General features: G+C 33.0%; 1 protein-coding gene across 16 annotated transcripts in view; it reads left to right on the top strand.

Moving 5' to 3' along the window:
* The window catches only part of VPS13B (vacuolar protein sorting 13 homolog B), a 1000970-nt gene that overhangs the window by 231571 nt on the left and 750219 nt on the right, over nt 1-19180 (top strand). For all 16 annotated transcript variants that reach the window (XR_013178353.1, XR_013178354.1, XR_013178355.1 and 13 more), the window contains one exon: nt 13357-13538. Coding sequence is in view for 12 of the 16 variants with exons in the window: in XM_077167321.1 (XP_077023436.1) it covers nt 13357-13538 (182 nt within the window). In the remaining 4 variants the exon portion in view is untranslated. The remainder of the gene's footprint in view (nt 1-13356; nt 13539-19180) is intronic.

Raw genomic sequence — 19180 nt, forward strand, 5'->3', positions numbered from 1 at the left:
ACTGGTGTGCCCTACCACCATTATGTAATTCTTGTTATAAATTGTGTAATTATACATTTCAATATATCATCATATTTTATGCATTGTCCTTTCCTTTTAATCAGCTGAACTCTCTTTATAATCTCTTGTAATTCTTGTCTAGTAGTGATGAACTTGGCTTTTGTTCATCTGGGAATATTTTACTCTCTCTCTCACTTTTGAAAAAACACTTTTGTTGGATATAGAATTCTTGTTGGCAGTTTCTTGCTTTCAGCATTTTAAATATGTTGTCCCTTTGCCTTCTTGCTTTTCTTGTTTCTGATTAGAAATTGACGTTTAATTTTAGTAAAGCTCCCTTCTATGTGATCTGTTGCTTATTTTGTGGCTTTCAGAATTTTCTCTTTATCTTTGGCATTTGATAGTTTGATTATAATATGCTGTGTGCTATCAACCTGTATTTATCCTTTTTGGAGTTTGTTGAGTGTCTTGAATGTGTATATTCATTTCTTTTGTTAAATTTGTAAAGTTTTTATCCATTATTTCTTTGAATATTCTTTCTGCCACTCTCTTTTTTTCTCATCCTGGAACTTCCACAATATGTACATAGGTATGCTTGATGTTGTCCAACAGTTTCCTCAGGCTCTGTTCAATTTTCTTTATTCTTTTTGTTTCTGCTCCTCAGACTGAAAGATTTCAATGGTTATATCTTCTAGATCTCTGATTCTTTCTTCTGGTAGCTCCAGTCTGTTGTTGAACTCCTCTAAGGAGTTTTTAGTTTCTGTTACTGTGGTCTTCAGTTCTGTTTTGTTTCTTCAACTATTTGCAGAAGCTTTGAGAAAAATGGTTCAGTTCTTGCTGGTTGTTTAAAGCCTTTGCATGAGGATGACCCCCAAAATGTCTCACTCTGTCATCTTGATCAGGACTCCCCGTCAGTGAATTTCTAATTTCAGTTATGTAGTTTTCAATTCCAGAGTTGTAATTTGTTTCCTTTTGATAATTTTAATCTCTTTTTTATATTCTCTACTTAATGGGACATCATTCTCATGGTTTCTTTTAGTTCTTTGCACATGTGTATCTTTAAGCATATTTAGAACAGCTGATTTAAAACCTTTTTCTAATAAGTTTAGTATCTGTGTGTTTCCAGGACATTTTCTGTTAACTGTTTCTGGTTTTTCTTATGTCTCATAATTTTTTATTGAAAACTAGACATATTAAGTATTGTATTGTACGACACTGGAAATCAGTTTCTCCCTTTGCCCTCATGATTTGTTTTACCTGCTTATTATAGTTGTTCTGAAGCAGTTTTGTAAAGTGTTTATTCTCTGTTATGTGTGGTCCTAAAGTCTCTATTACATTAGCTTGGTGGTCTCCCACTGATTTGACATTAAACACTTGGAACCAAAAATATCTCCTGGTCTTTGCAGATAGTCTCTTTGATTGGGGAACACCTTCAACACCTAACCTGCTAGTTTTTACTTCTACCTTAAACTTCTTCTGCTTGTGCAGAGCCTGAAGATCATCACAAAATGAGAGCTTAGGGTCTTCTCAGGTCTTTCCTCTCCAGGCATGCAGCTCTGGGTGTACTACTAGCTTTCTAGATTCCAAGGAATATGTTTGAGCTTTTTGAAGTCCTTATGCCTGAAACTATTTCATTTCCCAGTCATTTCTTCAAGCTTTTAGTTAGTCTCTTGCTTGCCTCAACTCTTATCTATTGCCTATAAATGGTTTCCTTTTTTTTTTCCAGTTTAATTTTTTTTTAACTTTTTTTTTGAAACACTTTCAAACTTACAGGCAGTTACAGAAATAATACCAAACCCATAAGAAAACTCTAGTGTACCTTTATCTTCCCAGGTACCAAGATCCACCAATTTTAACATTTTGCCACACTTGCAGTATCATTTTTTATATCTGTCCATCAATCTGTCAATCTATCCATCTCTTTGTCTACCTTTCTATCTATTTATCAAACCATGTTTTGGACATTTGAGTGTAAACTGTATGCACTGTACTTGTTGGACACTCAATATTGCCATGTACATTCCTAGTGAATTCTAAAGATATTCACTTATGTATCTCTCTGTGTGCTGTTATCAAGTTCAAGAAATAAAATGTTGATATAAAGCTTACAATCTATATTCCAATTATTTCATATTTCCCAATAACATCCTTTTGAGCCTCCTCTCCTCCCTTGTTAAATCCCTTCCAGGATCATGTATTGGCTCCAATTGTCATTGTCTCTTTGGTTGCTTTTTTTTTCAATTGTGGTAATACATATATCACACATAACTTCCCATCTCAACCACTCCCAAGCATATCTTTCAGTGGAATTAATCACATTCACTGTGTTGCAGTACCCTCACCACCTTCCATTTCTAAAATATTCCCATCACCCCAAATAGAAATCTTATACTCATTTTCAGTTATTCCCCATTCCCAGTAACTCTTAACCCTGGGAACCTGTACCCTAATTTCTTTCTCTATGCACTTGCATAATCTCCAATATTTTCTTTATGGTTACATGATACTTAAATTTAACGTTCTAAATTAATATAATCTCATTTGCTTTGATACCAAATTCACTTCCATAGTATTCACAAACTATTTTCCTATACCCCTCTTTTCTCCCAACTTTATGTAGTTCTTATCACAAATCACATTTTTTTTTACATTTTAAGTCTAAAGCCACTGATATGTCATTACTTTTTATGCATTTGCTTTTTAGCTTCTATAGGGAGTTAAATGTGGAATTACAAAACTAAAAATGTGATACTATTCACATTTATATTCATCCTTTAATTACCCTGATTGGAGTCTTTATTTTTCATATGGCTTCAATATATGTGTATTGTTCATTCCTTTCAAAACTCTAGTTAATATCTGATAAGTCTAACCTAGAGATTATAAACTTTCTCAGCTTTTGCTTAACAGGAAATGTTTGAATCTGTCCCTCTTTTTTTTTTTTTTAATGTAGAAAAGCAATTTATTCCATTATAAGCACTTACGCAGTTAGTCATGGAGAATAACAGGCCTGCTGGTGAAACAGGTCACCCAAAAGGGAAATGGTATCAAAGTATTGGCCAAAGACTGTGTTGGTTTGAATTTGTGGATCCCAAAATAGCCATGTCTTTTAATCTTTATTCAATATTGCTGGATGGAAGCTTTTTGATGATCTTCACAGAAATGTGACTCACCCAATTGTGAGGATGTTTAATTAGAGGAGGATGTGACGCCATCCATTCAAGCTCGGTCTTGATTAATTTACTGGAATCCTTTTGAAAAGGAAGCATTTTTGAGAAAACCTGAGAACGACAGTAGAGGCATGAAAGAGCCAAGAGAACCGTGAGAGCCTGTGCAGCCAGAGACCTTTGAAGATGAAGATGGAAAACACCCCTGGGGGGTCCGTCATGAAATAAGAAGCTGGGAGAGAAAGCTAGCAGACGTCACCATGTTTGCCATGTGCCTTTCTAATCGAGAGAAACCTTGAACTTCATGAGCCTTACTTGAGTGAAGTGACCTCTTACTGGTACCTTAATCTGGACATTTTTATAAACTTACTTTAATTGGGACATTTTCATGGCCTTAGAACTGTAAACTTGCAACTTAATACATTTCCCCTTTTTAAAAGCCATTCTATTTCAGGTATAGCCCATTTTGGCAGCTTGCAAACTAGTACAAGGACTAACTCCTAAAAAAAAAAAAGTGCAAACTCTTATCCAGGATTAATTTTAATTAATATTAAAAACAAATATCAGCTATTGAGTCATTCTCCTCACCTTACCTGGACAGTCTACCTATGGTATAACTGTCAGGTAAAAACATGTATCTTTACAACTTGGTGGTCCCAAGTTTTCAAAAGAACCAATTCACAGAAAGGAAAGAAATAATATGAAGCAGGTAAAAAAATATATACTATAAAGCAAAAATATAAGGGGAGAGAGGAACATGTCAAATAAAGTTTTGACTTAACTGAAGAAACTGAGAGGAGACTGGTCTACATGGGAAAATGTGCATCGGAAAGTCAGATGACCATTTTAGAGTAAGAATCTCTCCCCTATTTCATGAATAAATACATCTTGTAGAATTATATATACTTCCTGGCTCAGATGACCACCCAGTGTGTCTCTGTTCCTTATCTACTGTAACCTTAAGTAAGTCTGAAAGACTTGGGAAAATAGCACAAGAAGGAAAACTATCATACATATACTCCCCTTTCTGTGCCTACTTAAGATCTGGGTTTGAGTCTAGAAAATTTTGCCAGATGTAGAATTCTTGGTTGGCAGTGTTTTGCTTTTGACACTTAAAATATGTCCTCCCACAGCCTTCTTGTTTCCATGGTTTCTGATGAGAAATTAGCACACAGTCTTACTTGAGGTTACCTAGTATGTGATATATTGCTTATATCTTGCAGCTTTCAGAATTCTGTCTTTATCTTGGGCATTTGACAGTTTGCTTATATTCCAGGTCATGGTCAATTTGGATTCGTCTTATTTGGAGTTTGCTGATAGTCTTGGAGGTGCATATTCATGTCTTTCATTTGATTTGGGAAATTCTCAACCATTATTTCTTTCTTTTTCTAATTTTTTTTTGTCTGCTAGATGGCAGGGTCACATTTAATTATTTTTTCATGTGAGTATCCTGTTATTGCAGCACCATTTGTTGACATTTTTAAAATTGTTTGTTTGTTTTGCTTGTTTTTTGTTTGGGAAGCGCATGGACTGGGAATTAACTTAGGTCTCCTGCATGGAAGGCTAGAATTCTGCCACTGAAAAACCCACATTGTTTCTTTCAATTTTCTTTGTTCCTTTCTCTCTTTCAGACATGTGTATATTAAAAAAAACAAAAACAAAAACAAACAAAACTAGAGTGAAAGTTAACTTCTATTCTCATCTTCCAGAGGTGACCACTGTCAACATTTCTATTTAGAACTTTTAATCTCAGCATGCAAACACATGTGGAAATACGTTTACATATTGTGTAGTTAAGCTCTTCCTGGCAGTACATTGGACCATATTATTGTGCAACTGTTTTTTTTTTTTTAATTCAGCCATATTTCATGATACCATTTGATGATGATTGTCTCATCTACTTTATTTTTTTAATATTTGAGTAATCTGGCAAGAAGTCAGTGTACCACAATTTAGTCAACAATGAAATTGTCTCAGAATTAGGCTGTTTTATCTAATGTTGGAAGTACTCTCAGTGTCTTAGTATTTTTGCAGACTTTTTGTTATGATTTCTGTAGGATTGATTCTTAGATATTAGGTTATTGGCCATGCCGATATGAGGAGTTTTACCAATCTGAGGAGTTATAAACATCACAAATTATTTTAATATTCATTTCCCCATTACTAGTGAGATGTAGAATCATTTCATGTTTATTGGTTATTCATGTTTTTATCTTCTCTCAGACCATGTTCTCTGATCATTTTTCCATTCCTGTATCTTTTTTTAATTCTTTAAACATTTTATAAAAAGTTTTTTGTTAAAATCATTCATAGTGATTCCTGAGGATTCAACTCAAATATAATAATACATATGAAACATTAGATATAGTAACAAGATGGGTTTTGGCTTCAATTATAATGGCTAGAAAAGAAAACCATTGACTTTGATAATGACTGAAATTAAGATATGCCTGGAAGGTGCAAAGATAAACAGTTGACATGCAATCTCTCAAGAATATTGAAATGCTCTATTTTTCTTTTATAAGTGAATTATGCACAGTAATTGATCGTGTATCCTAGACTCTACTGGGCAGATTAGTGAGGAGAATAGAAAGTAGGGAAAATTCTAGAATAATCTTGGTTCTTCCCAGTTGTTTTATCTGTTTGCATGCCTATAGAATTTTTTTGTTTATCTTTTCGGAGTTCGGTAACGTCTCTAGGATAATGATCATTTTGAATTAATACTTTCTGTGTCACATTGTACACTTTTTCTGTAGAATCTGATCTTATTTTAGACAAGATTTCTTATGTAAGATATTTCTATATACTGTAGAATATATGTTTTCTCTTTTCTTCAGGTCTACTGGTTATATATGTTTAGATTACTGTTTTTGTCATCTCTACCAATGTCTTTGTTTATAACCTTTCTTTTTATTTTTGAAGACTTTATTTTTTTAACATTTTTTTTGTGAAATATAGCATATATACAAAAAGGCAATAGGAAACCAAAGTACTTTTTAACAAGTAGTTGTAGAACCAATTTTAAAGTTTGGTATGGGTTATAGTTCCACGATTTTTTGGTTTTTCTTGTAGTTACTTCAAGGAACTGGAGACCAACTAAAATATCGATGCAGTGCTTCAGCAGTCATACTCATTTGTTAAATCTTATCTTCTCTGTTATATTCCTCTTTCTCTTTAAATAACGTGTGTACATAAAAGTAATAAATTTCAAAGTACATCGCAACAGTTAGTTGTAGAACAGATTTCAGAATTTGGTGTGGGTTACAGTTCCACAATTTTAAATTTTTATTTCAAGTTGCTCTAAGGTACTGAAGGCTTAAAGAAATATCAGCGCTCATAGTCATATGTTAAACCTGACCTTCTGTATATAATTCCCCCGTCACCTTTGATCTTTCTCCCGCTCTTTAGTTATGTTTGGGCTATTCCCATTCTAACTTTTTCATGCTGGGAGGGGCTGTTGAAAATAAAGGGTAGGGGGATGGAACTAGTTGATGTTCTGGAAAGACTGGCTCCCCAGCATTTCAAAACTTATCTGGTCCGGGGACATCTGGAGGTTGTAGGTTTTGGAAAGTTACCCGAGTGCATGGAACCTTTGTACAATCTTATATGATGCCCTTGGTATTGTTTTTTTAAATAGATATCATTTATTCTTTTTTTTTTGTTTCAACTTTTTATTTTATAGTATAACATGTATACAAAACAAAGAAATAAAAAAGTAATAGTTTTCAAAGCACTCTTCAACAAGTAGTTACAGAATAGATCCCAGAGTTTGTCATGGGCTACCATACAATCCTCTCAGATTTTCCCTTCTAGCTGCTTTAGTGTATGGGAGGCTAGAAGGCTTAAATATTTTTTTCATCGTAATCGCCATTTTCTTCTCTTTCTGTGAAAAATAACATATATACAAAAAAGCAAGTTTGACATGGTTTACAGTTCCACCAGTTGAGGTTTTTATTTCTAGCTGCTCTAAGATAATAGAGATATCAAATGATTCAGCACTCATATTCATTTGTTAAATTCTATCTTCACTATATAACTCCATCATCACATTTGATCTTTCCCTCTCTTTTTTTAGAGTGTTTGGGCTATGGCCATTGTAAACTTTTCATATTGGAAGGGTAGGGAGATGAAACTATTTGATGTTCTGGGCTCGGCCCTCTAGGTTTCAGGAATTATCTGGACCAGGGACCCATCTGGAGGCTGTAGGTTTCTAGAAATTTACTCTAGTGCATGGAACCCTTGTGGAATCTTATATATTGCCCTAGGCGCTCTTTAGGATTGGCTGGAATGGTCCTGGTTGGGGGTTGGCAGGTTATGATAAGTAGCAAGGTCTAACTGAAGCTTGTGTAGAAGCAACCTCCAAAGTAGTCTCTTGACTCTATTTGAACTCTCTCTGCCACTGATACTTTATTAGTTACACTTCTTTTCCCCCTTTTGGTCAGGATGAAATTGTTGGTCCCACAGTGCCAGGGCTGGATTCATCCCTGGGGATGGCAATGGGGAGGGCAATGATTTCACTTGCAAAGTTGGGCTTAGAAATAGGCCGCATCTGAGCAAAAAAAGAGGTCCGGAAGTAATTCTTAGGCATACCTATAGGTAGCCTAAGCTTCTCTGCTACCTACATAAGCTTCACAAGAGTAAGCCTCATGATCAAGAGCATGGCCTATTTATTTGCGTGTCCCTAAAGTTTGACGCAGTGTCGGGGGATTCCCTGATGGTAATGTTTAATAGTTCCATATTCTTTCTCCCATCTCTCAAGGGACTTTGTCAATACTGGGTCATAGAGCAACTTGATATTTAGTTTCCTAAGGAACCACCAAACAGTCTTCCATAATGGCTGCACCATTATACATTTCCACCAGCAGTGCATAAATGTCCCAATTCCTCCATATCCTCTCCAGTGTTTATAGTTTATAGTTTGTTTAATACAGCCATTCTTTCAGATGTGAGGTGGTATGTCATTGTAGTCTTAATCTGCATTTCCCTTATAGCCAGTGAAAATGAGCATCTCTTCATGGTCTTTTGAGCAATCTGTATTTCTCTTCAGAAAAATGTCTATTCGTACTTCAGCCCATTTTATAATTGAGTTGTTTGTTCTTTTGTTGTTGAGTTGTGATTTCTTTGTATATATAGAATATCAAACCTTTGTCCGATATGTGATTTCCAAATATTTTCTCCCACTGAGTTGGCTGCCTCTTCACCTTTTTGACAAAGTCTTCTGAGATGCAGAAGCATTTGATTTTGAGGAGTTCCCATTTATCTATTTTTTCTTTTGTTGCTTGTGCTTTGGGTGTAAAGTTTAGGAAGCTACTTGTTACTACTAGGTCTTGAAGATGTTTCCCTACATTTTCTCCTAGAAACTTTATGGTGCTAGTTCTTATATTTTAGATGTTTAATGGACTTTGAGTTAATTTTTGTGTGGGGTGTAAGATAGGGGTCCTCTTTCATTCTTTTGGCTATTGATATCCAGTTCTTCCATGCCCAATTATTTAAAAGACTATTTTGTCCCAGTTCAGAGGATTTGGGGGCCTTGTCAAAAATCAGTTGACCATAGATTTGGTAGTCTATTTCTGCAGTCTTGATTTGATTCCATTGGTCAATGCTTAATATCTTTGTGCCTGTACCATGCTGTTTGGACCATGATGGCTTTATAGTAGGTTTTGAAGTTAGGGAGTGTTATTCCTTCCACTTTTTTCTTCTTTTTTTAGGGTGCTTTTAGCTATTCAGAGTCTCTTTCCCTTCCAGATGAATTTGGTAATTAGCTTTTCCAAATCTTCAAAGTAGGTTATTGGAATTTTGATTGGTACTATGTTAAATCTGTAGATCAATTTGGGTAGAATTGACATCTTAACTGTATTTAGCCTTCCTATCCATGAGCAGAGAATGTCTTTCCACCTATTTAGATCTCTTTTGATTTCTTTTAACAATGTTATGTAGTTTTCTGTGTATAAAGTCCTTTACATCCCTAGTTAAGTTCATTCCTAAGTACTTGATTCTTTTAGTTGTTTTTTTGAATGGAATTTTTTCTTTAACAGACTCCCCAGCTAGGTCATTGCTTGTGTGTAGAAATGTTACTGGGTTTTGCATATTAATTTTATATCCCACCACCTTGCTGAATTTGTTGATTAGCTCAAGTAACTTTGCTGTAGATTTCTCAGCATCTTTCAAGTATAGTTGCTGTAGATTTCTCAGCATCTTTCAAGTATAGTATCATGTTATCTGCAAACAATGAAAGTTTTATTTCATCCTTTCCAATTTGGATGCCTTTTATTTCTTTGTCCTGCCTGATTGCTCTAGCTAAAACTTCTAGCACAATGTTGAATAATAGTGGTGACACTGGACATCCTTGTCTTGTTTCTGACTTTAGGGAGAAAGCTGTCAGTCTCTCTCCATTGAGTACGATGCTGGCTGTTGGTTTTTCATATATTCCCTTTATCATATTGAGGTAGTTACCTTTGATTCCTGTCTTTTGCAAGGAAGTTATCCTGTCCTCCAACTAAGTTATCCTTGAATTAAGTTATCCTGTTGTCTGTATTGCTTATTCTGTGTTCTGTGTCTTCACATCTGGTGTTGTATGCCTCTAGTGTGTTTTTCATTTGGTCCACAGAGCCTAATCTCTGTGATATCTGACATTTTTCCATTTATTCTTTCAAAGTCCTCTTTACGGTCTTCTGCTGTCTTCTTGATCTCCTTTATGTCATTTTCCATCCCACTTATTTTATGAACATATTTAGTTAGTTGTACCAACATCTGTGTCTCCTCTTGTACTTTAATTTAGTTGTTAGGCCTGAGTACAAGAGTACTCATTATGTAGCCACCATAAATGCAGATATCAAGTTCAAGAAATTTAACATTGATATAAAGCTTACAGTGTATATTCCAATATTTTAACAATATTTTTGTTGTGAAAATATATACAAAAAAGTGATAAATTTCAAACTACATTTTTAACAAGTAGTTATAGAATACATTTCGAAATATGGTATGGGCTACTGTTCCATAATTTCAGGTATTTCCTTCTAGCTGCTATAAGACACTGGAGACAAATGAAATATCGATATTATGATTCAGCAGTCAAACTCATTTGTTAAATCCTGTCTTCTTCGTTACAACTCCTCCTTCTCATTTGATCCATCTGGGATCTTTAGGGATATTTGAGCCATGATCATTCCAACTTCTTGATAACCTTTTTATAATAAAAAAAATTCTATTTTACGTCATTCCTGAATTTTATTTAACATGTTCTAGATGACATTTTAATTTACATTTTCTTTGTTTGTTTTCTAGATACTTGGAGATTTTACAGATACCTTTCTGTTATTAGTTTCTTGCTTAATTCTCTTGTGGACAGGGAAAATACTCTCAATTCTTTTAATTATTTATTAGTAAATAAATTTTATTTACAGCCTCATGTAGTTTACCTTGAGGAATGTGTATTTTGCTGTCGTTGGATGAGTGTCTGGTAAATGTTTGTTTGACCAAGTTGGTTGATAATGTTGTTTAAGTCTGTCTTTACTGATTTTCTGTCTACCAGTTTTATTTCATTTTTCTGTTCTGTCGGTTTTTGATTCACAATTTGGTGATCTACAATGCATCCAAACCAATGAACATTTTTATCATTATGAACTTTCCCTCTTTTAGTATTCCTTTTCCTGAAGTCTAATTTGGTATTAAAATATAACTTTCTTTTTATTAGTGTTTACCTAGTGTGTCATTTTATTTCCAAAGTTTCTTTTTTACCCTCCCCCCCATTTCCTTTATTTTCATTTTATCTTCTTTATAAAGAGGTTTTTCTGATGGTAACGTATAGTTGGCTCTCGTTTTTTTTCAATCTAATCTGATAATTCCTGCCTTTAATTTGATTGTTTAGACTATGATATTTAATGTAATTTTTAATTTTGGGGGGATTTGTCAGCCACTTTGCAATTTGCTTTGTCTTCTCACATTTCTTTCTTCTTCCTTTTTTCTTTTCCCTCTTTCTTGTGGATTATTTCTTATGATTCCATTCCATCTCCACTATTGCTTCATTAGTTCTCCCTTTTTGTGTTATGGTTTTCGTGTTTTAAGGGTTTAGAGTTTACATCTTTAACTTATGGCAGCTATCTTTGAATAATATTATACCTTTTCACATATCATATAATGATCTTATAACAGTTACTTTAATTTCTCTATCCTGTCCTTTGTTTTATTTTTGTTGTGCATTTTACTTTTACGTATGTTATGAATCCTACAATACTGCGTTTCATTTTGCTTTTAACAGTTAATATAAAAATGTGTTTATAACATAGCTGAGAAAAATGTTTCTTTTTGTTTTCCTTTCTTTATAAAATATTATACTCACCTATTTTTACCATTCCCAGCATGCTTCACATTTCTTGGTATAGTTCCATTTTCTATCTGATATCATGTTTCTTCAGCTTGAAGAATTTTCTTTAAGAGTTTTTTGTAGTGTACATATGTTGGTGAGAAATTTTTCCACATTTTTTTTGTCTAAAGAGCTCTTTATCTTGTCTTCATTTTTGAAAGATGTTTTCTCTGAATTTTGGATTCTATCTTGACAGTTTTGCTTGCCCCCTCAGCATTTTATAACGTTCTGTTGTCTTCTGATGTGTATGATCCTGATGAGAAGTCTGTTTCCATTTCCATCTTTATTCTTTTGTATATAATGTTTCTCTGTGTTCTAAGTGTTTAAAATTTGCTCTTTAACACTGTATTTTAGCAGTCTTAAGATGTACCTCGGTTTTAGGTCTCTTTGCTTGGGGGTTTGTTGAAATTCTTAGATCTTTGTGTTTATAGTTTTCTAGAAATTTTGATTTGAAAGATTTTGGTTATTACTTCCTTAGATGTATTGTTCTGTTCCCCTCCTCCCACATGTCTCCTTTCTTCTGGGACTCTAATTATCCATATTTAAGATTTCTTGATAATGTTTCAGAGCTCATTAATGCTTTGTGCAGTTATTCTAGTCTTATTTCATTCTCAGGTATTTGATCTCCTTGGAACCTCCTATAGAGTTATAAAATACATCGCACACTTGTCAGCCAGGAGTAAACAAGGGGGAAGCATTTATTCCTGTTCTTTTTGGCTCTGAATACATACATGAGTGCAGAGTAGTTCTTACTGAAGTCTCAGATTGTAAAATGGCCTTAGGCTATGTAAGTGATAAAGTTTGCATGAAATTGGTCTCCATAGCAGTGGTGAGATTGGTAGATTTTTGAAGTGATGTGCAAGTGATGTTCAGAATACTATATGTGTAGTTATGACAGGGAAAATGATAAAGGGTTGTGATTTACGGGGTTGAGGATAGAGGGAGTGACCAAGACCACTGTATTAGCATTCTAACATGGCTTTTTTTCTTTTTCCTGTGTCTTTCTTCCACTTTATCTTGCATTTTTTCATTAACTTTAAATATATACTTGTTGAAAGATATATTTAAATGTTTCCTTACTTTGAAGCTTTGTTATTTGGAAAATTTAATTTTGGAGATTCTTCGTTAAAAGAGAGAACCATGTAAAGAAGGTATTAGTGGCTAGGACAGAAATTTTTAAAATAAATTTTCCATTTCATTGTTAAGTAGGATCCTCAGTATACCGTAAGTATTTCATAGATGTTTGTAAGAGGATTTATAGGATTTGTGAGCGGAAGTGGAGGTCTCAGGATCATATTGCCTGGATTTAAATCTCAGTTTCTCTACTTACTAGTTGAATGACATTAGACAATTTAAGTACTCTCTTCATGTCTTTCATTCCCCATCTGAAAAATGGGATAATTATAGTCCCTCCCATGATAGGGTTATTATGACTTAATGTATTAATTAAGGACTTAATGTATTAATAGATATAGAACAATGTAGATCAACTATTAAGCTCTCTATAAGTGTTTATTAGTATTAATTTCGTTGTTATTTTTGGTGGTTGAGTGACTGAAAAATTATAATTGCTTGAGCATAATATTTGCATCTAAATGTTTGTGGATATCATTCTAGCTTGCATTTTTATATTTTATCAATATTAAAGAGTTTCTGAAATAATGAAAAATTTAAAAGTTTGCAGAATTGCTTTTCTGTCTGTTTTGATTTTATTTTAACATTTATTGAATGCATAACCTTTGTTTCCTTGCAGTTGAATTCATTTGATATCTTTTTGTTTGTAAATGATATTTATTATAGTATTATTCTCTCTCTTTTCTTATACAGGACCAAACGATCTCAGGTTTCTATAACTGAAGGTATATTTGAACTTCCAAACCTTACAGTTCAAGCTACAAAAGCACAGACACTTCTCCTGCAAGCAGTATATCAAAGTTGGTCTCATATTGGAAATATCAGCTCTTCAGCAGTGAATGAGGCTTTGATGAATGAAGTCTTCCAAACTGTAGGTAGGAGCACAGTCTTTTTGACAAGTATATGGAAAATTCTTATGAAAGGTGGCTAATATGTCTAGCATGCTCATCTTAAATTGTAGTTATGTGATTGTGGATATTTATAGCACATGTTTAAAATCCAGGATATGAATTAAGCATCTGTTTTTATTCCCTGGCACCAATTTCTGGCTATAATAATTGCAAGAGATTATTTTTCACCATGTCCTTGTACATTTGGTACTTTGGCCTTACATGAGTAATTTTTGAGGTGAGCAATGTATGTTTGAATTGATAATCAAATAAATACAAAATATTTGATCATGCTGGTCAAGTAGTATAAAATTCTTGCACATAAGAGCTGGTAATCAAATATTCCTTTTTATTTTTGGGAAACTATATTCTTACATCCTTAATGACTGCATTCTCTAATAAAGATATAAATTTCCCTTTTGCTGTCAGTATGAGATTATTTTCTTCTTGTCATTCTGTTTGCATGTAAACAAAAAAAACTTAGAGAAGTTTTGTGCATTTTTAGTTTCAGTTTTAAGTTACTGTTACTTATCTCGGCAACACAAAAATAGTTTTAACAGAAAGGGTATATTTTTTATTTATTATACATAATCATGCTTAAAATAACATTTTTATGTTTTTCTTCATCTATTGAAATAAATTGTTCTTATGTGATACTTTTAAAAGTTTCATTATAAGACCTTACTATGAAGAATTATAAGTTCTTTAAAAATGCATTTTAATTGCAGTTTTCTGATTTGAGATAGCCAATGACTAGTAAGTTTATAGTTGTTCTGCTGTCAGATTTTAGGATTTTATAAATAAAGAAAAGACAAACCAAAATGACATTAGGCAATTTAAGCACTCTTTTCATGTCTTTATTTCCCCATCTGGAAAATGGAATAATTATAACCCCTCCCATGATAGGGTTATTATGACAGGACTTAATGTGTTAATAGATATAGAACAATGCAGATCAGCTAGTAAGCTCTTTATAAGTATTGGTGGACAAACCCTAGAGGTTTTTGAGGCTTATGGAAGGGATTTGAGTTCTCCCAATCCCCAGAAATAGTATGTACATTTTAGTGTGTGTGTGTGTGTGTGTGTGTGTGTATACACACACACACACACACACATATATGTTTATATTCTGTTGAATTGATTACTTTATTAAATGCAATGACTGTGTCAAAAGTCTTTTGACTTACATCTATTTTTTTCTTATATTAACATAACTACAACTTGCTTTTCTTTGGTTAGTATTTGCATATACATTCTCTTCCTGTGTCTTTATGCTTTAGGTGTATGTCTTGGAAATACTATATAGCTGGAGATTTTTAAGCAATTCTGTCTTTTAGCTATTAATTTTCATTCATTTATATTATTGTGATGGCTTTTTTTCCTTTTACTTTGTTTCTGTCTCACCATTTTGTTTCCTTTTGTACTGTTTTTGCTTTTTATAAAATTGCAGTTATTTCTTATTCCATTTTTCTTTCTACTTGTTTGGAAGTTACATTCTAGTTGACATATTAATTAAAAAAAATTAATGATGCAGCTTTGGAAGACAGTTCTGCAAATTTTTTCTAAAGGTCAGAGTTATCATGTGATCTAGCAGTTCTATTCCTAGCTATATACCAAAGAAAATTGAAAGCATGTATTCATAAAAAATCTTGTTCATGAATGTTTGTAGCAGCATTATTCATAATTTCAAAAAAGTGGGAAAATACCAATGTCCATCAGTTGATGAATGGATAAAGAAAATGTGATAACATTCATACAATGAAATATTATTGCCCATAAAAAAGAATGAAGTACTGATACATGCTGCATTTTGAATGACTGTTGAAAACATTATTCTAAATGAAAGAAGTCAGACACTAAGGGCCACATAGTGTGTGATTCTGTTTATGTAAAATGCCTAGAATCGGCAAGTCCACAGAAAGTAGATTAATGGTTGACAGGAACTGGAGGGAAGGAGGAATCGGGAATGACTGCTGATGGATATGGAGTTTCTTTTTGAGGTGATGAAAATGTTCTGGAATTAGATAGTGGTTATGGTTGCATAACCTTCTGAATGTTCTACAAACCACTGGATTGTGTACTATAAAGGGCAAATTTTATTGTATATGAATTTTATCTCATTCAAAAAATCTTTAATAATTGATAATATTTAAGTAGACTTTATTATTTTATTGCCATTCATATGGCCATTGTTATACGAAATGTTATCTTTTAAATCCTAGCACAGGTGTGAACTCTAGTGTGGCTTTCTTAATAGTAGCATTTATCCCTGAATGAAACAGAACTTTTTATTTTCTCTCACCATACTGTTGTACCTTTCATTACTTTAAGTTTTATTTTTATTAACTGGCTTCGATAGTGTGAAAATTCATGTTTGTAAATAGTAGTGTTGTTTACTTATACAGTTTCCCTTTTTCCACAACCAAACTAATTCCATCTTTCCTTTTTTGAATTTATGAAATTGACTATGCTGTGATACAGCATTTTATTTAAATCTCTTGTACTGGAAGTAAATTGTCCTAACAGAATATTGTTGAAAAATGGTATAGATAAGTGATAACATCCCCCACAGTCTTAGGCAACCACTAATCTACTTTTTATCTCTATGGATTTGCCTATTCTCAATGTGTCATATAAAGGAATCATATAATGTGGTCCTTTGTGACAGGCTTCTTTCACTTAGCATACTCTTTTCAAGGTTTATCCATTTTGTAGAATGTATTAGTAATTCCTTTCTTTTATTACTGAATAATATTCAGTGTTTGGCTAAAGCACATTTCATTTATACATTCTTCAGTTGATGGGTTTTGGATTGTCCCCACATTTTGCCTATTACAAATAATACTGCTATGAAGTGCAAATCTTTGCCTGGACATAGACTTTTATTTCTCATGAGTATGTACCTAGGAGTGAAATTGCTGGGTCCACAGTAACTCTGTTTAACTTTTGAGGAGCTGCATCATTTTAAGTTTCCACGAGCTGAGTGCATGTTTTGTATTTCTTGACATCCTTGCTAATACTGTTATTTGTCCTTTTGATTATAGCCATTCTTGTGAGGATGAAATTGCATCTTGTGATTTTGATCTGCCTCATGACTGATGATGTTGAGCGTCTTTTCATGTGCTTATTGCCTATTTGTTTCTCTCTTTTGGTGAAATGTATTGTCTTATTCCTTACTTTTAATGAGGTTGTCATTTTATTATTATAATAGTTTTTGTTTATATTCTAGAAGCAAATCTGTTATCAGCTATATGACTGCTAAAATTTTCTCCATTTAGGTGGGTTGTCTTTTTACTTTCTTGTTTGTAATTCTGCCAATTTTTTCCCATAGCCCTCAAATACATCTGTACATGGGTCATTTAGAAGTGGTTCATTTTTTCTTTCTTACTGATCCTACTTCTTGAGCTTATAATCCTTTTATTTTAAAAAATTTTTTAGGTCATGAAATTCTTTCTGGCCTTATTACTTAGCTTGATCCCCTAGGCCAAGGTTAGAAGAACCTTCTTTTATATATTTATTTTCTCCATGCCTGTCCTGACAATCTGCTTGCAAATAAGAAAAGGCTGTATGTGTTTCCTATACTACCTACAAAATAAGGCTGGGCTACCTGAATTGAACTGTTACTCATTCTCGGCAATTAAAAAAAATTGCATTTTGGTTTTATTGCTTTGTGTATTACAAGTTGTAACTTGTTACTGGGTTTTGAAATTGAATTGTTGGATTGCTATTAAGAGTTTGAAAAGAAGAGAATAGAATTAAATAGAAGCATGTAATATAGGATGAGTAAGTGTTTTAAGTTAAAAATGTGTAAATGTAATTGTTCCTCCAATTTTTTTCTTGGTGAGAATAGGATTTACATTTTATGTAATTTCTTCTTGAATATATGAGTTTGGGAAACTGAAAAGACTTGATAAGTGTCTGAATAACAAAAAGGAGAAAATTTAGTATTTTTCCCAAGGACAGAGAATCAGAAGAATCTGTCATATGTAATCAGTGACATACTTTTTAAATCTGAAAAAGTTCTCTGCTAGGAGAGATAAAAGGTACTATGCTTAATGCTTCTTAGAGATTTGATTTTGTGCATTGAATCTTATTTATTTGGATGTTAAATATAAATATTGGTATAGTGAATGTATAAGAATATTTTCAGTTTCCAATTATTGAAATTTAAGAGAGATTGTTGATTTGGAGTGTGAATATATTGTGTCCTAGGCCTTTTAGTAATAGTTATATAGTTAAAGAATGAATACTTTGTTTATGAGTTTCAGTTAAGTTTTTCATCTGTAAAATGGTGACAATTGTATCTTTGTATTTACTCAGAGTTATTTGAGTATCATATGTAGTTGATTCATTGTACTTGTCCTCAACATATGTCTTGGATGGAGTCATCTATATGAAGTATTGTTCTGGAGATGGTTTTAGGTTTTAAGGTTCCTGGAGACTAAGATAACGCCTGCTACAATTGGAGTCTAGGTGATCGTGTTTTAGCTGAGATGATAATCGGGCAAAGGCAAATTTAAAGAGCAAGGCAAGAAAGCAAATAGAATGTGTAGTGAATTTGATGTGAGCAGAACAAATTTCAAGACATTATTTCTGTGTAGTTGTTTGGACTTAATGAAGAAACTATGAAGTGGTGCCACTTCAACATGGTTATTTGCATGAGGCCACACTAAGCTCATAGAAACCTATTGTGATTCATAATAAAGGATTCTGCTAGGAATTACAGAGAATGCAGCAATAGGCCTCTAAGTAGATGTGACATGCAGTGGAATAATAGAAATAGGAAACCTTATCTTTTTATCAACTTTTCATGTACTTTATGGCTGTCTCCTAATTTTTCCTTCAATGGGATGCAGTAATATGGGGACCTAGATACCATAAAACTTACTTGAATAGTCCGAGTTGGCTTACCTTTTTTAGGTTGCTGTTTCTCATGCATTAATTTCTTTGGCTTCTCACCAGAAATATTGATGTTGGCAGGTTATATATTATGTTTTACAAATGGGAAAATTTATGCTTAGAACAGTTTAGTGTTTTTCTGACATATCTCACAGCAATTCACTGACTAAGCTGGTTTTTTAAGCCAGGCCTTTGGACATTTCTGTTACCATTATTTCTGCTGCACCAAACTTACTCTATGGTAAATGAGATCAGTAATAGAGTAAGATAATTGAAGTTTGATACCCCATTAGAAATTATTTCATAAAGGAATGGCATTAAAAATTTAATTAAAATAATAAATTGTAAAGGATAAAGCAGAGATGTTAAAGTTAAAACTAAGTATACACTATTAATTGGGATTATTATTTATGTATTTTATTGTTGATGGTACTCAAATCATGGAAATTATAACCTTCCATATAACCTTCAGACATTTGGTTTGACTCTGGAAAACGAGAGTTATCTACCACTTTTTCCTTTTATCAGTGTAGTACATTATTTTGTTGACAGTTCAGTTCCATTAATCTGGTATTTGGGGGAAAATTATTTACATACCTTAAATTTTGTGCTGAAGGTGATCAAATGGACATTTGTTTAAGTGATGTCTAAAAGTTAAAATCAAAATCGACTTTCCAAAAAGTAACTGTAAAACTATTTTATGCAAGATTTCATGTGGGATAACTTAA

The sequence above is a fragment of the Tamandua tetradactyla genome, chromosome 6 (genome assembly GCF_023851605.1).
Source record: "Tamandua tetradactyla isolate mTamTet1 chromosome 6, mTamTet1.pri, whole genome shotgun sequence".
NCBI classification, from domain to species: Eukaryota; Metazoa; Chordata; class Mammalia; order Pilosa; family Myrmecophagidae; genus Tamandua; species Tamandua tetradactyla.